General features: G+C 47.2%; 1 protein-coding gene, 1 long non-coding RNA gene and 1 pseudogene across 33 annotated transcripts in view; 1 reads left to right on the top strand and 2 right to left on the bottom strand.

Annotated features, from left to right (window-relative positions):
* PPFIA1 (PTPRF interacting protein alpha 1) overlaps positions 1–22359 on the bottom strand; it is a 171216-nt gene that overhangs the window by 97751 nt on the left and 51106 nt on the right. For 26 of the 32 annotated variants that reach the window (XM_015113445.3, XM_015113444.3, XM_077961807.1 and 23 more), the window contains exons 1-2: positions 20309–20502; positions 18790–19053 (exon numbers count right to left, since the gene is read on the bottom strand). In XM_015113445.3, the coding sequence (XP_014968931.1) occupies positions 18790–19053 (264 nt within the window). In that variant the 5' untranslated portion in view covers positions 20309–20502. Of the gene's footprint in view, positions 1–18789; positions 19054–20308; positions 20503–22359 lie in introns of those variants that run through there. The other 6 variants (XM_077961810.1, XM_077961809.1, XM_077961788.1 and 3 more) reach the window with 2 other exon arrangements.
* LOC144334056 (uncharacterized) lies at positions 7694–18056 on the bottom strand. Its single transcript, XR_013403423.1, has 2 exons — positions 17379–18056; positions 7694–9915 (listed from the first exon to the last, which is right to left on the bottom strand). It is a non-coding gene; the product is annotated as an uncharacterized LOC144334056 (long non-coding RNA).
* On the top strand, positions 11206–11590 carry LOC106993171 (histone H2A.Z pseudogene; annotated as a pseudogene).

Here is a 22359-nt window from a genome sequence, read left to right on the forward strand (position 1 = left end):
TACAAGCGTGAGCCACTGCACCTGGCTGAAAAACTTTTTTAAAAATGTGTTTTTGAGAGACAGGGTCTTGCTATGTTAACCAGGCTGGCCTCAAACTCCTGTTCTCAAGCGATCCTCCCACCTCAGCCTCTCAAACAGCTTGGACTACAGGCGTGTACCACCACACCTGGTTTGAAAAAGAATAGACTTGGCTGGGCGCAGTGAGTCATGCCTGTAATCCCAACACTTAAAAAGCTGGACATGGTGGCGCATGCTGGTGGCGCATGCCTGTAGTCCCAGCTACTTAAAAAGTTTATAAAATGCAAACTCTGAAATTAAGAATAAATAGGAACAAATGAACCTGTTTATCAAATTGGTAATTACTTTGGTTATGTTACAACAAATTGTTTTAAACCCATTATTCTAACTATATATTCTTTTTTTTTTTTTTTTTTTTTTTTGAGATGGAGTCTCGCTGTGTTGCCCAGGCTGGAGTGCAGTGGCGCGATCTCGGCTCACTGCAAGCTCCACCTCCCGGGTTCACGCCATTCTCCCGCCTCAGCCTCCGAGTAGCTGGGACTACAGGCGCCGCCACCACGCCCGGCTAGTTTTTGGTATTTTTAGTAGAGACGGGGTTTCACCATGTTAGCCAGGATGGTCTCGATCTCCTGACCTCGTGATCCACCCGCCTCGGCCTCCCAAAGTGCTGGGATTACAGGCTTGAGCCACCGCGCCCGGCCTATTCTAACTATATATTCTTAAGATGTATTTATTTCTAAAGCCAAAAGAATTGCTAAGGAATCCTAAACTTCACTCAAAGGGTTGATTATAAGAACAATGTATTAAAATGCTGAACCCATTTTATGTATATCATAGATAAGGAAAACAATGTTAATATCATTAGAAATCAAAATCATCAGTTTAAGCTGTATAAATATAAAACAAGGGGGAAAATTTTTATTTTGAAGAATCAATATGAAATTGGAAGTTTTTTTAATGAACACTTTTTTCTAGCTCTGGTCCAATGAAAGGACATAAAAGATGCTACCTTCAGCAGGGCACAGGGGCTCACACCTGTAATCCCAGCACTTTGGGAGGCCAGGACAGGTGGAGTTCTGAGGTCAGGAGTTTGAGACCAGCCTAGCCAACATGGTGAAATTCTGTCAATACTAAAAATACAAAAAGAAAAATTAGCCAAGCGTGGTGGTGTTGGCCTGTAATCCCAGCTACCCAGGAGAGTGAGGCAGGAGAATCACTTGAACCCGGAAGGCGGAGCTTGCAGTGAGCTGAGATGGCGCCACTGTACCCCAGTCTGGGCGACATAGCAAGACTCCGTCTCAAAAAAAAAAAAAAAAAAAAATGCTATCCCCGTGAAAATGGGTACACCTAGCCCCAAATGCTGATTTCTAAACGCCACTTCCAACTAAAGGGAACCAGGCCTCCTGAGAGGAATGATTTCAGATCTGACGCAGGAAAAGTACAAAGCAGGCCTGGGACAAATTTCTGTGCCAGAAAGCAATGAAGCACTCAAAAACTAATGGGGTCTTGGCAAAAAGACACAGGAGCCAATCTGAAAGGGACAATATGAGCATCCAAGGAGTAACGACGATGCCTGACTCTAATACGCAGTGTCCTCAGTGACTGAGAGAGCTGGAGAGCGAACAAAGGAGAACGCTCTTCTTCGTAGAGGAGTATCTGTTCATCACTGTACACAGACGGAGAGCTGGAAAAATCACCTCTTTGCAACTTCCAGGTAAGAAGTGACACGAGCAGGGAACACCAATGGACACTACAACCATGAGGCTGAAAGTCTCCCGGGAACAAGTAATTGCAGAGAGAGAGAGTCAGAGGAGCGGTCTGCAATCACACCTCAGGCAGTGACCCCGCTTTCTACCACCAAGAAGGAGACCTCTGGGAACTGTGAGCCTCGAAGGGATACAAAAAGCAGAGGGGGGGCCGGGCGCGGTGGCTCATGTCTGTAATCCCAGCACTTTGGGAGGCCGAGGCGGGCGGATCACAAGGTCAGGAGTTCAAGACCAGACTGGCCAAGATGGTGAAACCCCATCCCTACTAAAAATGCAAAAATTAGCCGGGCATGGTGGCAGCGCCTGTAATCCTAGCTACTTGGGAGGCTGAGGCAGAGAATTGCTCGAAGCCAGTTGGCAGAGGCTGCGGTGAGCCAGATTGTGCCACTGCACTCCAGCCTGGGAGACAGAGCAAGACTCCATCTCAAAAAAAAAGCAGAGGTGAGATGGGGCATGACTGGAGGGCAAGTGAGAGATGTTGAGCCCCAGTGCAATGGGACCTACACACACTTAAGACTTTAAATGTCTGAATTTAAAAATCTAACTATACAAGTTGTTAGGGTCAACATCATTATGTAATCCCAGCACTTTGGGAGGCCAAGTGGGAGGATCACTTGAGCCCAGGAGTTCAAGACCAGCCTGGGGCACATAGGGAGACCTCATCTTTCAAAAATAAAACAAAAAATTAGCAAGGTGTGGTGGCACATGCATGTGGTTCCAGCTGCTCAACAGGCTGAAGTGGGAGGATTGCCTGAGCTAGGGAGGTTGAGGATACAGTGAGCTGTGACTCTGTCACTGCGCTCCAGCCTAAGAAACAGAGACCCCGTCTCTAAAACCAAATGTTTCAAAAAAACAACAAAAAAAGGGCCGGGTGTAGTGGCTGATGACTGTAATCTCAACACTTTGGGAGGCTAAGGCAGGAGGATTGCTTGAGACCAGGAGTTCGAGACCAGCCTGGGCAACATAAAGACTCCTGTATCTACTAAAAACAAACAAACAAACAAACAAAAAAACCAAAAAACTTAGCTGAAGTCAAACCACTGCATCAGAATATGCGCATTTTTGAGGATCAGTATACAAAAGGCAAAACCGGATTGCTGAAAGAGCCGTACCAAATTACTTGTTGTAGCTAGAATAAAGTTGGCAAGTAGAAGATATAAAAGGCCTAATCTCAGAAAACGGCTTATTTACAAAGTTGTACAAAAACAAGGAGTCTGCATGTGAGGAACTACCCATGACTGGGAGAGCAGGGAGGGGCTGGGCCAGGATGTGATGACACAGGAGTCTTCAGCCCGAGGGGCGATGGAGAGTTGAAGTGTTCTGAGCAAAGGAAAGACAGATGCATTTTAGAAAGATACTGGCCCGGCGTGGTGGCTCATGCCTGTAATCCCAGCACTCTGGGAAGCTGAGGTGGGCGAATCACTTGAGCTCAAGAGTTCGAGACCAGCCTAGGCAACATAGCAAGACCCCACTCCTCTACAAAATAATAATAATGACATATATGTGTCTGTGTGTGTGTATGTGTATATATATGTGTATAAACACACACACACACAAAAATTAGCCAGCCGTAATGGCGCACACCTGTAGTCCCAGCTTCTTACAAGGCTGAGGTAGGAGCATTGCTTGAGCCCGATCACACCACTGCACTCCGCCTGGGTGACAAAGTGAGACCCTGTCTCAAAAAGAAAAAAAGAAAGATCTTGCTGCAATGAGGGATAAGATACTGGAAAGAAGCTCCACAACAGCCAGGGGCCATGGGAGTCAACCCAGTGAAGACAAAGGGTTCAGGTCTGAGAGTTGGTGGGCCTCAGGGGTAACCTCCAAGAGATGGAAAGGTCCATGCCACAGGTCCTGGAGACTAGAAGGATAAGGTTAGCGCACAAAAGAGACATAGGGCCGGGAGCAGTGGCTCACGCCTGTAATCCCAGCACTTTGGGAGGCCAAGGCGGGCAGATCACCAGAGGTCAGGAGTTCAAGACCAGCCTGGCCAACACGGTGAAACCGTCTCTACAAAAATACAAAAATCAGCTGGGCGTGGTGGCATGTGCCTGCGGTCCCAGCTATTTGGGAGGCTGAGGGAGGAAAATCGCTTGAACGCAGGAGCCAGAGGTTGCACTGAGCTGAGATTGCGACACTGTACTCCAGCCTGGGCAACAGGGCGAGACTCCATCTCAGAAGAAAAGAGACATAGCCACCTGACTACGTAGAAAACTGCCATTCACAGGAGGGGGACCCATGTGGGGGAAAGATGGTTTGAGTCCATGTTGAATTTAAGGAGCCCAAAGCCTACCCAAAGGAAAGTACACAGCGTGACAGTCAGGTAACGCATCTGCAAGGCACAGGTGTCGAGAGCGGAGGAGTACAGTGGGCAGTGAAACTCCCAAGCAAAACCACCTCCCTGAGTTCTGTCTACACAAACGTAAATGAAAAGCGGAAAGTGCTCCCACATTACATCATCCATGCATTTACCTTGTTCAAACTGAACTACGTAAGTCTGGTTTTTCCATTTCTCTTCATACAACGAAAAGAAATGTGGGCTAAATAACCCTTTTTACCTATGGAATATTCAGCACCTACAACAGTGCATGGCACATACAGACACTCAAAATACCTGAATAAATGTATACATTACATACATAAACATTATGTATACTGCATTAAAACAGTATGCATTTATGTGTATGATAATTAAAAAGTATACACTGTTCTGTGCTTTATGGGATGGGTGATGTTAAGGGGTTTTTGGGGTTTTTTTTGAGATGGAGTCTCGCTCTGTCCCCCAGGCTGGAGTGTAGTGGTGCGATCACAGCTCACTGTAACCTCCACCTCCCAGGTTCAAGCGACTCTCCTGCTTCAGCCTCCTGAGTAGCTGGGACTACAGGCGCCCACCACCACACCCAGCCAATGTTTGTATTTTTAGTAGAGACAGGGTTTCACCATGTTGGCCAAGCTGGTCTCGAACTCCTGACCTCAAGGTGATCCGCCCATCTCAGCCTCCTATTACAGGCATGAGCCACCGCACCCAGCAAGAGTTTTTAATTTTTGCTAACTTTGTAGCCCAAACCCATGCACTCGAAGTGGCTCTACTCTAACCAGTGGTTTCCACCCTAGGTCCATTCTTCCCTCCATCCCCAGCTCATTATCCACATAGCATGATCTTTTAAAAACTTGGCAGGCCGAGGCAGGAGGATCACCTGACGTCAGGAGTTCGAGACCAGCCTGGGCAACATGGTGAAACTCCCATCTCTACTAAAAATTAGCTGGGCATGGTGGCGGGCGCCTGTAATCCCAGTTACTTGGGAGGCTGAGGCAGGAGAATCGCTTGAACCCGTGAGGCGGAGGTTGCAGTGAGCCGAGATCATGCCACTGCACTACAGCCTGGGCAACAGTGTGAGACTCCATCTTAAATAAATAAATACAAAAATAAAAATAAATAAATAACAACGCAGCCAAATCACATCATTCCCTCCCCTGAGGCCACGATGCACACAAAGTACTGAAGCCCTAAGGTACTTAAACAAAACAGAAACAAGCAAATCTTTGCCTCTGTCTGATCTCATGTCAACGTACCTAGCCAACCTTACCTTGTTCACTCTTCCCTTCCCTCCAGGCTGAGTAACCATGGCCACAGACCCCAGCTTTGACTCAGCTAAATGCTAAGCTCTCCCTTGCTCTGGATTTTGCTCAAGTAGCCCCACTGCCAAGAAAGCTCTCATACCTGGTTCCTCTTAGCCTTCATCTCTCAGCTCCAAGCCAATCCCCTCGAAAGCCTCACCTTCCTGGACCACAGTGTGCTTGGCAGCCCACCCTACTCAACCGAGATAATGGATTTCTTGTGAACCCCTTCATTCTATCTGGATGTGTCTCACAACCCGCACCTGCTTTGAACATGGGTGTACTGTGAAAGCCTTCTGGCGGAGACCCTGTCTGTCTCTACCAGTGTCTGCAGGAGCCTAGAACGGTAATATTCACACAGGGCTCAACAAAATAGGAGGGAGGACTCTGTCTCCTTGCTGACAATTAAAGGTGTAGAAACAGGAAGACAAGATGGCAAGTTCAGTGTGTGCAAAAGACAGATGTAAATGGCCAAATATTATTCTGAAAGGATATATTCAACGATTTCATAAACCAAAGATGATGAAAGCAAGTATGATATTTTAAGAGGTGTTTTACCAACTACTACTAAGAAAGCAGTCAGTAAAGCACATGAGGGGCACCATCTGAAGGGGTAGTCATTAGTATTTATCCTCGGGGAAGAGTCATTTAGCTAGTTTTACCTAATTCCAATTCTTCCTAACTTGTTCACTAAGTTAAGCTTAGCAAGTACCTTGTTTGCAGCACTTAACAAATTACAGTTGTAGCCAACTTTGCATCATATTAGGTGGAAGGAAAAATAATTGCGGTTTTTGCCATTAAAAATAAAGCAAAAACACAAACACTATTGCACGAACCTAATAGCAATACTTGAGAAAAGCTTCTGATTCTTTATACCTAAACCTGGACACTTCCAACATTTGGGGCCAGATAATTCTTTGTTGAGGGGGCTCCACCGCAGAATGTTTAGGAGCATCCCTGCCCCTAGTTGTGACAACCACAAATACCTCTCAACACTGCCAAACACCAGCGTCTCCTCTTTACCCTCCCCCACCCCCATCTCCCAGCAAGCCTGACCATGGCATCTGCCACTCGGCTCTCATCCTCTAGTCCCACACAGTTCTGCCAGGTTGTGCTTTTCTACTGCCCTCTGCCCTTGGATTCTAGCATCCTAGTTTGGGCTGTAACACTTCATGCCCACAATGCAGGAACCGCCTCCTAAACGGGCTGTCTTGCACCCTCTTGCCTTCCCAATCCAACCAGCACACCTTCCACTGCAACCAGCAGAAGCTCACCCATCACTTTGACAGGGAACACCCCTGACACAGGTAGACTTCTTTTTCACTAAGTTTGGATTTGATTTGAAGACCTCATTTGTTAGTGTCTTCTGAGTTTTGTACGCCCTGCCTCAGGGATTAGCAGACTGGGAGACAGACTGGCAAAATTTGGGACCTCGCCTGCAATGAAAGGTGAACAGTCTCTTTTCTAGGTTTCATACATTAGAGTTCTTCAAGCGAGAGGTCTTCTAAAAATCTCATTTGTTGCTTTCAAAAAGACTGTAAAAATCACTGTACTCAAGTTTAAAATAAAATCTCAATTTGAAAATGCAGCTGAAACTTTAAAATGAAATTAGAGAGAAGCCCACAGGCAGTATTTGTTTAAAAAAAAAAAAAAGCACTCGGTTGGTTGGTCAGGCATGATGGCTCATGTCTGTAATCCCAGCTCTGTGGGAGGCCAAGGCGGGCAGATCACCTGAGGTCAGAAGTTCGAGACCAGCCTGACCAACATGGTGAAACCCTGTCTCTACTAAAAATACAAAAATCAGCCGGGCATGGTGATGCGCACCTATAGTCCCAGCTACTCAGGAGGCTGAGGCAGGAGAATCGCTTGAACCTGGGAGGCGGAGGTTGCAGTGAGCTGAGATCGCCTCCTAAACGGGCTGTCTTTGCACTCCAGCCATTGCACTAAACGCCACTGCACTCCAGCCTGGGCGACAAGAGCAAAACTCCTTCTAAAAAAAAACAAAACAAAAAACAAAAAGGCTGGGTGCAGTGGCTCACGCCTGTAATCCCAACACTTTGGGAGGCCAAGGCTGGCAGATCATGAAGTCAAGAGATCGAGACCATCCTGGCTAACATGGTGAAACCCCAACTCTACTAAAAATACAAAACAAAAATTAGCTGGGTGTAGTGGCAGATGCCTGTAGTCCCAGCTACTGGGGAGGCTGAGGAGAGTGGCGTGAACCCAGGAGGCAGAGCTTGCAGTGAGCCGAGATCACGCCACTGTACTCCAGCCTGGGCAACATAGCAAGACTCTGTTTCAAAAAAAAAAAAGCAGCACTGAAAAGAAAACACACATGTGATCAAGTCACAGAATAAACATTAGGGGCTGGGCGCGGTGGCTCAAGCCTGTAATCCCAGCACTTTGGGAGGCCGAGATGGGTGGATCACGAGGTCAGGAGATCGAGACCATCCTGGCTAACACGATGAAACCCCGTCTCTACTAAAAAATACAAAAAACTAGCCGGGCGCGGTGGCGGGCGCCTGTAGTCCCAGCTACTCGGGAGGCTGAGGCAGGAGAATGGCGTGAACCCGGGAGGCGGAGCTTGCAGTGAGCTGAGATCAGGCCACTGCACTCCAGCCTGGGCGACAGAGCAAGACTCCGTCTCAAAAAAAAAAAAAAAAAAAGAATAAACATTAGGTAGCTGGGCACAGTGGTTCATGTCTGTAGTGATAGCTACTCAGGAAGCCAAGTCAGAAGGATTGCTTGAGCCCTGGAGTTCAAGACCAGCCTGGGCAACATAGCAAGACCCCATCTCCAAAAAAAGACTAAACACCACGCACACAACCTCTCCTACCTCCCTAGCCTCCTCCTTTGCCACTGCCACATATGTCATCACAAACCCTCCCTTGGTCTGGCACAGGGCAAAGGGAAGAGTAAAGACTAGAGCAGGATGGAAGAGCCCACACAGTGGCCAAGACGGGAACTGGAGGCCAAGGGCTGTGTCTCCCGCTGGGCGGGCCACTTGCTCTATTGTCTTTAAGTGTTAAGTGACTGGGTAGGGGCAAATGGGGGATTCTGATTAGAAACTGGACAATGTCATGAGAAGCAGACTGGAAAAAAAGAAAGAAACTGGACAAGGCAGACTAAGCAAGGTAAGGGGGTTCTGTATGCTCCCTATCAAGTAACGATAACCAATGTCTACAGCCTCCGCACATGCCGCAGACAGAGCGAGCACGCCCGCTTTGACTGCACTTTCAGTGATATGCAGGGTGGCCTGTAGCACGGCAACCCACCAAGAACTGGAAAAGGAGAGTATGACTTAAAAGTCTGCAGGCATCAAAGAGATGCCAAGGCAGCCACAACTGAAGGGACCAATATTCCAAACAAAAGAGAGGCCCACTGAGGTGAGTCCACTATTCAGAGCCCCCACTCTTTCTGTCAATGCATTTGACAATTTGGAAGGATGTGGGGGCAGTACACTGATAAACTGGGAAGAAAACTCAGCAGAAAGTAGCGGCTAAAGAGCTCTAGAAAGCCCCAAGGGTCTGGGAAGACAAAAAGAAGTACAGGCCTGACAGTCAGCCAGGACTTAAGGGGCCAAGATCCCAGAGAAAAGGGAGACACAGGAAATGAGCCCAACACTCTGCAAACCTGGCTGAGAAGCTGGGCTTTCAGTAGTCTCATGGTGTTAGGGAGAAAAAACTTGGGCTCCAAGACACGCCAAGAAAGAGGGGCCCTGGGAAACACTCCAGGGTTTCAGATGGAACCCCTGGATGGTTACACCGGGAGCAGGGGTTTGGGGGAAGGCAGGTCCAACTGAGGCTTACTGACTGAATCCCAGCCTCTGGTCACCCAGGCCCTGAGCTGAGATGATCTGTTCCTACTCTGGGCATGTGCCAGATGACACAGGGAAACTTTCTGAAGGAAGAGGGCATCACCCAGTGCTTCTACAGTTTTTCATACATAATGTCTGACTCAATTAAAAAAATAAAAATAAGCCTATCAACAAATGAACCAAGAGAAAAAAGAAAAACAGAAATGGATCCAGAGGTGACCTATATAATAAGTTACCCGATGCAAATGTCAGCTAGTCAAAAATATACTTGACAAAAGGAAAGCATTTCACTAGAGAACTAGAATAGTAAAAGGAATGATGCAGACTCTAGAACTGAAAATTATAACTGAAATTAAGAACTCAATCTATGGGCTAAACGGTGATGGACACAAATGAAGAGAGGGTGAGTGAGGTGGAAGATGGGTCAGTAAAAATACCTGGACTTGAGAGTTTGGGCACAATAGCTCACACCTGTCATCCCAGTGCTTTGACATGTAGAGGTGGGAGGATCACTTGAGGTCAGGAGTTTAAGACCAGCCTGGGTAAAACAGCAAGACCCCGCCTCTACAAAAAATTTAAAAATTAGCTGGGCATGGTGGCACATGCCCATAGTCTCAGCTACTCAAAAGGCTAAGGCAAAAGGATTGCATAAGCCCTGGAGTTTGAGGCTACAGTGAACAGTGATCGCGCGCACCACTGCACTCCAGCCTCGGCAACAACAGAGTACCTGTCTCTTTTTTTTTTTTTTCCGAGACGGAGTTTCGCTCTTGCCACCCAGGCTGGAGCGCGATGGTGTGATCTTGGCTCACTGAAACCTCCGCCTCCCAGGATCAAGCAAGTCTCCTGCCTCAGCCTCCCGAGTAGCTGGGATGACAGGCGCTGGCCACGCCCGGCTATTTTTTGTATTTTTAGTAGAGACGGGGTTTCACCATGTTGGCCAGGCTGGTCTTGAACTCCTGACTTCAGGTGATCCGCCCACCTTGGCCTCCCAAAGTGCTGGGATTACAGGCGTGAGCCACCGCATCCAGCCACCTGTCTCTTAAATACACACACACACACACACACGCTGCCTCAAGCCTGTATTGCCAACACACTAGGAGAGTGAAGCGAGTGGATCGCTTAAGCCCAGGAGTTTGAGACCAGTCTGTGCAACACGGCAAAACCCCATCTCCACTGAAAATACAGAAATTAGCCAGGTGTGGTGGTGCGCACCTGTAGTCCCTGCTACTCAGGAGCTGAAGTGGGAGGACCGCTTAAGCCCAGAAGGCAGAGGCTGCAGTGAGCTGAGATTGCACCACTACACTCCAGCCTGGGCAACAGAGCAAGACCCTATCCCAAAAATATATATATACATATATACATATACACACACACACCCCCGCCACACAGGCCAGACACAGTGGCTCATGTCTGTAATCCTCACAGTTTAGGAGGCCAAGGTAGGAAGATTGCCTGAGCCCAAGAGTTCAAGACCAGCCTGGGCAAGAGAGAGACCCAGTCTCTAAAAAATAAATAAATAAATATATATATAAACATGCACATATATACACACACACACACACATCTAGACACATACACAGAAAAGGTCTAGAAAATACAGAAAGGAGCACAAGAGACATGTAGGACATGACAAAAGCCTAATGTATATCGCGCCATTGCACTCCAGCTTGGGCAACAAGAGCGAAACTCCATCTCAAAAAAAAGAAAAGCCTAATGTACACAAAAATGGAGGCCTTCAGAGTGAAGATGAGTGAAAAATAGGAGTATTTATACAGAGAAGAGCCAAAACTTCCAAAATTGATTAGGAACAGGCCACCAATACAATAAATATCGAGTTTTGCTAATGCCTAAAGCAAAGAAAATCTTACAAGCCACCAGAGGCAGCTTCAAATCCTGGTGGAAGGAAAGAGTAGCTGGTGAGATCTTGCTGTGTGTCTGATTAGTCCCTTCACTGCCTTGCCTGTTTGAGCTTCAGCAGAATTGAAAATGGCTGGCAGTAAGGCTGGGAAGGACTCCAGAAAGGCCAACAAAGGCAGCTTCCCACTCACAGAGAGCCAATTTGCAGTTCCTGGTGGGCCGTATTCACTGACACCTGAAATCTAGGACAATCAGTCCTGGACATGTGGGCGCAACTGCCGCTGTGAATAGCACAGCCATCCTGGAGTACCTCACTGCGGAGGTACTTGAACTGGCAAGAAACCCATCAAAAGACTTCACAGTACAGTATATTATCCCTCATTACTTGCAACTTGCCATTCGTGGAGATGAAGAATTGCAGTCTCTCATCAAGTCTACAATTGCTGGTAAAGGTGTCATTCCACACATCCACAAATATCTAATTGGGAACAAAGGACAACAGCAGACTGTCTAAAGGCTGCCTGGATTCCTTATTATCTCAGGACCCTAAACACTCTACCAGCTGTCCAGTGTTGCTGATTCCAGTGAACTGTATCTCTGTGAAAAACACAATTCTGCCTTTCTGTAATTCTACTTGAGCAAGTAGGAAGTTTAATTAGCTTTCCAACCAACAAATTTCTACATTCAAGTCTTAACCATATTTGTTACCGTGGCTTCAAAGAAGCTATTGATTCTGAAGTAGTGGGTTTTGATTGAGTTGACTGTTTTCAAAAAACTGTTTGGATTTTAATTGTGATGGAGAGTTATAGTAACAAACATTTGGTTTTGCACAGACATTATTTCCACTCTGGTGGATAAACTCAGAAAAGTCATATCCTCTCCAAAAAATAAAAATAAAAGCAACCAGAAGGGGAAAAAAAAAGAAGTATTACTTCAAATGGAACAACAATAACACCAAAAGCTGACTTGTCAAGAAGAAGGAAGTGAGCTAAAAAACAATGAATTCGCTGCTACAAAATGGTGCAAGGAAATGACCATGAACCCATAATTCTATACCCAGCAAAATCATTCTTCAAAAGTGAAGGCAAGTTGGGCACGGTGGTTCACACCGGTAATCCCAGCACTTTAGGAGGCTGAGGCAGGCAGCTGCTTGAGCCAACGAGTTTGACCCCAGCCTGGGCAACATGGTGAAACATCGCCTCTATTTGAAAAAAAAAAAAAAAAGGCCAGGAGTGGTGGCTCATGCCTGTAATCCCAGCACTTTGGGAGGCTGAGGAGGGCAGATCACAAGGTCAAGAGATCGAGACCAACATGGTGAAGCCCCGTTTCTAGTAAAAAATACAAAAATTAGCTGGGTGTGGTGGCATGTGCCTGTAGACCCAGCTACTCGGGAGGCTGAGGCAGAAGAATTGCTTGAACCCCGGGGGCAGAGGCTGCAGTGGGCCAAGATCGTGCCACTGCATTCCAGACTGGCGACGGAGCAAGACTCCATCTTACAAAAAAACAAGAAACAAAAAACTAAAGGTAAAATAGAAAATTTTCAGGCCAACAAAAATGACAATTCATTATCCACAGATATGAACTAAAAGAAATGCCTTAGAAAGTTCTTCAGGGAAAAGAAATACAGGCTGGGTGCAGGGGCTCACATCTGTAATCCCAGCACTTTGGAGGCCGAGGCAGGCAGATCACTTGAGGTCAGGAGCTTGAGACCAGCCTGGCCAACATGGTGAAACCCCGTCTCTACTAAAAATACAATAATTAGCCGGATGTGGTGGCTCACGCCTGTAGTTCCAGCTACTCAGAAGGTTGAGGCAAGAAAATCGCTCAAACACGGGAGATGGAGGTTGCAGTGAGCCGAGATTGTGCTACTGCACTCCAGCCTAGGTGACAGAGTGAGACTCTGTCTCAAAAAAGAAAAAAAGAAAAAAACAAACAAACAACAACTGCAATCCCCGACAGAAACATGAAACAACAATAAAGAATGAAGAGCAAAAAAAAAAAATGGTAACTATGAGGATAAATCTAAATAAACATTAACTGTACAAAACAATTATGATACTGCGAAAAGTATATCTAAAACTAAAATACATAAACTTGTAAGACGCAGCTAAAAGTGTGTAGTGGCTCACACCTGGATCCCACTGTTTTGGGAGGCTAACAGCGGAGGATCACCTGAGGCCAGGAGCTGAAGACCAGCTGGGGCAGTACAGCAAGACGCTGTCTCTATTTTTAAAAATAAATATAAATTAAATTAAACTGAAATATATAAAACAATGACACAAAAGGTAGGAGGGAGTTAAATCCAGCTCAAGTATCTAAGGAAACAGCAGTGTCTGGGAAGCAGTAAAAGTAATAAATCAGGCTTAAATTGAAAATGTATACTGTATCTGTGCAGGTGGCTACTAGAATTTGAATTACACGACTCAAACAATTGATATAACTGATGTACATAGAACACTACATTCCTATCAATATATATTACTTTCAAGTGGCTGGGAAACATTTAACAAAACTGAGTACATGCTGGGCTATTAGGAAAGTTCAACACATTTCAAAGGATTTAAATAATGCAGAATATATTTAGGGATCTTAAAATAATTAAGCTAGAAATCGACAAAAAGGTATCTAGAAAATCCCCACGCCAAGATTTGCCGGGCGCGGTGGCTCAAGCCTGTAATCCCAGCACTTTGGGAGGCCGAGACGGGCGGATCACAAGGTCAGGAGATCGAGACCATCCTGGCTAACATGGTGAAACCCCGTCTCTACTAAAAAATACAAAAACTAGCCGGGCGAGGTGGCGGACGCCTGTAGTCCCAGCTACTCGGGAGGCTGAGGCAGGAGAATGGCGTGAACCCGGGAGGCGGAGCTTGCAGTGAGCTGAGATCCGGCCACTGCACTCCAGTCTGGGCGACACAGGGAGACTCTGTCTCAACAAAAAAAAAAAAAAAAAAAAAAGAAAATCCCCACAAACAGGGAAGTTGAGAAATACACTTCTAAAAATTGTATGAACAACAAACAACACCGCAGTGAAAATTACAACATTATTTTTACATAAAAGATAATGAAAATTTGACATATCAAAACTTGTAGGCCGGGCGCGGTGGCTCAAGCCTGTAATCCCAGCACTTTGGGAGGCTGAGACGGGCGGATCACGAGGTCAGGAGTTCAAGACCATCCTGGCTAACCCGGTGAAAACCCATCTCTACTAAAAAATACAAAAAACTAGCCGGGCGAGGTGTTGGGCGCCTGTAGTCCCAGCTACTCGGGAGGCTGAGGCAGGAGAATGGCGTAAACCCGGGAGGCGGAGCTTGCAGTGAGCTGAGATCTGGCCACTGCACTCCAGCCTGGGCGACAGAGCGAGACTCCGTCTCAAAAAAAAAAAAAAAAAAAAAAAAAAACTTGTGACATGCATCTAAAAGTGTGTTTAGAGAGAAATGTATAGGCTTAAAAACATATATTAGAAAGAAAAAAGTTAAAACAAGTATCTATTCAAGAAACTAGAAAAGGCCAGGTGCAACGGCTCACATCTGTAATCCCAGCACTTTGGGAGGCCAAAGCGGGTGGATCACTTGCGGCCAGGAGTTCGAGACCAGCCTGGCCAACATGGCAAAACCCCATCTCTATTAAAAATACAAAAATTAGCTGGGCGTGGTGGCGGGTGCCTGTAATCTCAGCTACCCGGGAGGGGGCTGAGGCAGGAGAATTGCTTGAAACCTGGAGGCAGAGGTTGCAGTGAGCTGAGATCATGCCACTGCACTCCAGCCTGGGAGACACAATGAGACTCTGCCTCAAAAAAAAAAAAAAAAAAAAAAAAAAAAAGACATATACATATACATATATATATATATAAAATCTCAAAAAACGAAGCTTAAAAAAAAGTAGAAATTGGCCGGGCGCGGTGGCTCAAGCCTGTAATCCCAGCACTTTGGGAGGCCGAGGCGGGTGGATCACGAGGTCAGGAGATCGAGACTATCCTGGCTAACATGGTGAAACCCCGTCTCTACTAAAAATACAAAAAACTAGCCGGGTGTGGTGGCGGGCGCCTGCAGTCTCAGCTACTTGGGAGGCTGAGGCAGGAGAATGGCGTGAACCCGGGAGGTGGAGCTTGCAGTGAGCCGAGATCACGCCACTGCACTCCAGCCTGGGAGACACAGCGAGACTCCGTCTCAAAAAAAAAAAAAAAAAGTAGAAACTAATGCAATAGAAACAAATGTAAGTAGAAAAAAAGTAAAGCTAACAGTTGGTCCCTTGAAAGAACTTACAAAACTGACAAACCCTCAAGACTGATTAAGAGACAATATACGAATTACCAATATCAAAAATTATTAAAAGGGGACATCACTACAGATCTTGCAGATAATAAGGACTGTAAACCACTTTAAACTTACAAATTGGAAAGTTTGGGTGGCCTGAACAAATCCCTAGCAGGGAAAAATGCTTTATCTAAATAGACACATGAAGAAATACTCAAAATCCTACATCTACCTATAAAATTAATTCTAAAAATACTACAGGAGCTGGTTTTGCCAAAGAATGTTTTCAAACATTTAAGGAAGGTAACACAAATTTCGAAGGAACTCTTCTAGGGAGTAGAAAAAGAAGGAATATATTCCACCTTGTTTTACGAAACCAGCATAACCTCAATACCAAATCCCAACAAGGGCACTGAAGGAAAGTAAAATTACAAGTCAATCTTTCTCGTGAATATAAATGCAATAATCCTAAACAAAATATTACCAAATACAATCCAGTAAAAGGAGAATACATCAAGATCAGGTTGGAATTATTCTACAATTGTAAATCTTTTTTAAAAGGGAGGTGCTCTTTCTCAGGAGTTCCTGAGGTTGTTTCCCCAGGCTACAAACAATAAGCAATTAAAAAAAAAAAAAAAAAGCAAGGCGCAGTGACGTGCATCTATAATTCCAACTACCTGAGAGGCTGAGTGGGAAGATCACTTTAGCCCAGGAGTTCAAGGCTACAGAGAGCTATGATGGCGCCACTGCACTCGGGGCTGGGTAATGGAGCAAGACCCCACCTCAAAAATAAACAAACAAATAAAAACAGTTAAATTCCCACATAACAGAAAAATCACATGACTGTCTCAAAAGATGCAGAAAATCCATGTTAAGAAATATAACATCTGCTCATGGTATTTAAAAAACTCTTGGCAAACTAAGAAGAGAAGAATTTTTACATCTGGATAAAGAACATCTACAGGGCCAGGTGTGGTGGCTCACAATGGAAATCCCAGCACTTTGGGAGACCAAGGAGAGAGGATTGCTGGAGACAATAGTCTGGGCAACCGAGTGAGAACCTTTTTCTTAAATTACCAGATCTCAAGACAGACTATATCTATGGTAATTTAGACATTGTGCTATTTATGCAAAGATGACAAAAAGATCAAAGGAGCAGAAGAGAGTCCAGAAACAGACCCACACACTTACAGTCACTGGACTGAGATGACATAGATGACACTGCATGTAGTACACTGGGGAAAGAATGGTCTTTTTAAGAAATTATGCAGGGTCAACTAGATATCCATTAAAAAAAAAAAAAAAGAGACTCTTGGCCCCATCACATACCATAAACAAAGTCAATTTCAGACAGAAGATTTAAAAATACAGTTTTCAGAAGACAATGTAGAGTATCTTCATGAACTTGACCTAGCAAATTTCTTAAGCAGGACACAAAGAGCATTAAACATTACTGAAAAGATTGATCAACTGGGCTACATTAAAAATTTAAAACTTCTGTGTATCAAAAGATACCACTGAGAAAGTGAAAAGGTAAACACGAGAGTCTAAAAACAATCTGTCATGCACATATGTACTCAGAATATAGAGAAAACTCCTTCAAATCAGTAAGAAACAAAATAGACAACCCAACCAACCGATGGGCAAAAGATAACCGTCTCACAAGACATCCAGATGGTCAGTGAACACAGGAAGAGATGCTTTACCTCTGCATGTTCCTGGCCATCAGGGAGCAGCAAATTCAGACCATACTGAGCCACCTACCAGCTAACAGCCACCAGAACAGCTAAAATTAAAAGACCCAACAAGGCCGGGTGCGGTGGCTCAAAACTGTAATCCCAGCACTTTGGGAGGCTGAGACGAGTGGATCACGAGGTCAGGAGATCGAAATCATCCTGGCTAACACGGTGAAACCCCATCTCTACTAAAAAATACGAAAAACTAGCCGGGCGAGGTGGCGGGCGCCTGTAGTCCCAGCTACTCGGGAGGCTGAGGCAGGAGAATGGCGTAAACCCAGAAGGCGGAGCTTGCAGTGAGCTGAGATTGCACCACTGCACTCCAGCCTGGGGGACAGAGCAAGACTCCGTCTCAAAAAAAAAAAAAAAATTGTAGTAATAAAATTCGACCTTCATAAACTTAGTATTTTATAAGATTAAAATGAGAAAAATCTTAATGATTCTCTAATCCAACAAAAAAGGAACATACAGCTCTAATGTCAAATCATTGTTGCTATAAAGGAAACCCACGTTTGGCTTATCAATCTTCCCAGAGAACTGACTACAGCCAAGAAATACATTAAGGCTAGTAATTATTCATTTACTAAGTTATCACTGCAGACCCATCATGTGAGTATAAATGTGTGTTTCTGCGGGTCTACCTGAATGCACCCCAAAGGCACTTAGGATGAGTAACATGGGGCCTAGACAGCTCTGAAACACCTAAGTAACCCACTTCTCTCCCACTATGCTCCGTGACACTCACCTGACACTTTTCTAGTTTTTACACTTTCTCCCTTTACCTACCATTAAGCAAATCCTCATTCAACTCCATGAGCAAAGTCTTTCAAACACTGGTCCAAATGTAATATACTCAGAGAAATAATTTCAGTTGTTCTAAGCTTTAAATTTTTTTTTTTTTTTTTTTGAGACAGTGGTGCAATCTTGGCTCCTCTGCAACCTCTGCCTCCCTGTCTCAAGTGATTCTTATGCCTCAGCCTCTGAGTAGCTGGGACTACAGGTGTGTGTTACCACGCTCCACTAATTTTTGTATTTTTGGTAGAGACAGGGTTTTGCCATGTTGGCCAGGCTGGTCTCAAACTCCTGACCTCAGGTGATCCGCCTGCCTTAGCCTCCCAAAGTGCTGGGATTACAGGCATGAGCCAACACACCCGGCCTAAGCTTTAAAATTCTCGTCTACCAAGGAAGAAGTTCCTAAGGAATCAATCTCCAGTCTTCTATCCCCTAAAACAAATGTGACTTACAAAACCTAGATGTTCTGATAAAGGTGGGCTATCAAAACAGTATTTTTTTTCTGTGAAATCCTATTTGTCTACTAAATTATATTAGGAAATTAGAAACACATGAGACACAATCCATGGGAAGCACAAGTTTAGCAAGAGAAGGTTGAAGACAACAGAACGGAGGCACCACATAGATTGGTTGCTTCAGAGCCCTTTTTCAGAAACTCTGGAGAACTTCCTGAACCTAGGCAGTTCCCAAAGATAGGAATGAAAATAATGAGGTATTTTCACATGACTTTAGAGTACAACAATTTGTTCTCCCTAAGAAGTTTAATCCCTAGGAACTTTGTATTTGACTTAGAAACACCAGAAACCATCATTTCACAAATGGTTATGGAAAATACTCATCTGAAACATTAACAAAAGATGACACCAATTAAAAAAAAAAAAAACATTTAGTGGAGAATAATCTACAGAGTCTCAAGTTAAAAGCACTCATACCTGTGGAAGTGCCGTGTTGAGCTGTCTCTGCAAGGAATCTCTTTCATGACCAACCTCATGTAACTTCCCCTGGGTTAAGGCCAGTGTTTCTTGAGTCTCCCTCAGTGTGTCAAGAAGGCGGTCCCTTTCTTCCAACATGGAGACCATCAACTGTTCAAAATGTGAATCTGCGTCTGGCTGCGAAGGGGAGCCGGAACCATGGCTTCCACCTCCTCCAGGGGGGCCTTCTGCTTCGCTGATGGTCGGCATCACCTCGCACATCATCTTGAAATGAAAGAGCCAGGCTACAGTCATCAAGTGCAGAATACAGGTTCCCACAAATATGCAACTTTACAGGTATCTGTAGCTAAAAAGAGGGGCAGCCTCATTATCCTCAGATCTGTTACGCTTTGTGTGTAAATAAGCTGGGAAAACATATACCGGGCAAATATTAAGTGCAGAAATACACAACATGAAGACATTAACACAGACAAAAATCCAGGGAAGGGGTCAAGATACCAGAGGACTACCCTCACAAAAAAGGGCAAACCCTGGGGTAGTCTGTTTGCAAAGCTGTACTTGTTTTTGTCGAAAACAAGTGTGCTTCTGTTACCTAATTTTTTTTTACTTCCCAGTGGGGGGTGGGGGGGGGAGAAGAAAGTCAAAACACATGTCACCCAATCATTTTTCAGGAAAAGCACAGAAGGAGCATACAGCCAGCAAAACTGACAAGTACAAAATCCATCAGGCATCTTGCAGGAATGTGTGCAGTCAGCTCCTGTGAAGAACTGACGGCTCCCTGAATTCTTGAGCTGGAGCTGGTGAGCACTAAAAGGAACTGGATTCGTTAAACGCTGGCAGAAGTGTTTTTTTTCAATGGCTGCAACGGTTGATCAGTCAACCTAACTTACGTAAGTTTACAACCGAAAAAAAAAAAACTCACAATGGAAATATAGCAGGTCGATATACAGCCGGAGGCGGCTAGGAAAGAGGGAAAAGTGAAAGGTGAGATGATGAGAGGCATTAAGTGTCTGGGATATAAAGACAGCGCGAGGGGATGGGGAAGTCGCTTCTGAGTCTTTCGGGCAGTATTCGGGGCGCGATGGACCCCTGAGAGAGGATGGCCCAGGCGGCGCACCTGATGGGGATGACCTCCAGCCTGCTCGAACCGTACTCCTTCCCCTCCTGTATCAGGTGCGGCGGGAGCCCCGGACCCCGGAGGTGAGGACCGTTGACAACGGAGCCCGCTCGGGCCGGGGCTTTCAGCGGCCGCAGTTCCCCGCCCCTCGCCCCAGCGCCCAGGTCACGGGGCGCAGGGCTCGGGGAGGGGCGGCGCGCAGTCCCCGGAGCCATCCCTCGGGGCGCTGGGGTCCCGCCAGAGCTCTCCCAGCGCGACCCGGCGCCGCGGCCTCGCCCCCACCCGCCCCGGAGCGCACCCTTCCTCGCGAACACATCCAACCGGCTGCGTGGCCGCCGCGGAGACCGGGACCAGCCGGTGACGCCTGGGCCCCGAGCCTGCCTCAGTGTCCCGCTCCCTTACCTTGCTCACCGGCGGGAGCGGGCGAGGAGGCTCCGCGGCGGCTCGCGGGCGGCTGCTCGCTCCGGGCGAGCTTGGGAGCCGACGAAGGCAGCCCGCGGCCGGCGTCCGCCTGCCCGCCCCACGCCGCGGCCCCGGGGCCCGCCGCCCCAGTCACTAAGGCCGGCCCGCGGCCGGACACTGGCGGAGCGGAGGAGGAGCGGGCCCGGCTGCGCGGCGCCGGCGTCGACGTGCCCGACGTCGAGCGCGTCGGCGCGAGCGTCAGCACCGCCCCGGGGGCGGGGCCCGAGGAGGACCGCGGCCCGAGTGCGCAAGCGCTGTCGCCTCAGGAGGGGGCGGGCGGCTGCTCCGGGGAACTGATTGGCTGAGCGAGACGGGAGCCACGCCCCCAGGCCCCGCCCGGGTCGGTGGGGGGTCTCCGGGATGAGCCACAGGTGGGCGCTCAGGTGCTCGCCGGGTCAGCGTCTTCCTCCGGGCATCCCTAGTCTCCTCCCACTGCTGCGGGGACGCCGGCGGCCTTTGCCGAGTATGTGCCGCGCCTCGGGTTCTGAGGCGGACGCGTCCCGCACGTCAGGTCCCTCCCGAGCTGGAGGCGCTGGATTCGCACCTTGTGAGGAAGAGCGAGCCGAGGCTTCAGCCACTGCCGCGGGCCCAGACCCCGCCCGCCGCGTCGCTCCCAGGGTCTCCCCGGGCCTGATCGGGGTTCAGCAGGACGCGGTTCCCGCCAGGACCCACTTACGGAGCGCAGCCTGCTGCACCTGGGGACGCTCCGGCGCAGCGTCCAGCGTGCAGGCTTTGCCGCTGTGGCTTTCACTCTGCAGCGTGGGCCCGGGCGATTCGGGAAGCCCGCCTGGGCTTCAGCGCCTCCGATGTAGGATGGGAAAATGATGCAGACCTACCTGCGAGGCTGCTTTAAGATATGAATCAGATGTGGAGTGACTAGTTGAGAACCTGACGGGCGGCCCTACAGAAGTCTTGGTCATTTCATTCTTTCCGCAAGTTTTGTTTTGTTTTGTTTTCCCAGACGTTGTTTCACTCTCGTCGCCCGGGCTGGAGTGCAATGGCGCCATCTCGGCTCACTGCAACCTCTGCCTCCGGGTTCAAGTGAGTCTCCTGCCTCAGCCTCCCGAGTAGCTGGGATTACAGGCGCACGCCACCTAGTCCAGCTAATTTTGTATTTTTAGTAGAGACGGGGTTTCTCCATATTGGTCAGGCTGGTCTTGAACTCCCGACCTCACGTGGTCTGCCCGCCTCGGCTTCCCAAAGTGCTGGGATTACAGGCGTGAGCCACTGCGCCCGGCCTCAGCAAGCATTTTTAAACACCTACTGTGGGCCAAGTCTTGTGCTAGATGTTGTATTTACGGAGATGAATAGAGACACCTCTAATTAATGAAAGAGGATGCTCTCCCCACTCCTCCCAGGGTTTGACTTGGCGCAAAAACTCTTCACAAACCAGAATGACAGGACACCATCGCCAGTGTCCACTGGCCACCGTTGTTGGTGTGAGGCAGCCAGGAGCCCCTCAGAACTGATAAGTCTGAGAAGAGACTGCACAGGGGAGGGAGAAATGAGCCCGTCCAAGGTGAATTCCTTGATTGTCCATTGTGAGTGCACTAAGAACAAGCACTGCCTCCGACTGACTTTCTCGCCTGCCAGGATCTGGTACACCTTCCATTAATTTATTAGTTCATTCAATAAATATTTATTGACTGATTACACATAAATATGAATTTGTACTTTTTGCCCCTAGTTTCTTGCTATTTTAAAAGTGTAAAAATGGCCAGGTGAGGCCGGGTGTGGTGGCTCACGCCTGTAATCCCAGCACTTTGGGAGACCCAGGTGGGGAGATCACTTGAGGTCAGGAGTTCAAAACCAGCCTGGCCAACATGGTGAAACCCCATCCCTACTAAAAATACAAAAATTAGTCAGGTGTGGTGGCGGGCATCTGTAATCCCAGCTACTCGGGAGGCTGAGGTGAAAGAATAGCTTGAACCTGGGAGGTGGAGGTTGCAATGAGCCGAGATCATGCCACTGCACTCCAGCCTGGGAGACAG

The sequence above is a fragment of the Macaca mulatta genome, chromosome 14 (assembly GCF_049350105.2).
Source record: "Macaca mulatta isolate MMU2019108-1 chromosome 14, T2T-MMU8v2.0, whole genome shotgun sequence".
Lineage (NCBI taxonomy): Eukaryota > Metazoa > Chordata > Mammalia > Primates > Cercopithecidae > Macaca > Macaca mulatta.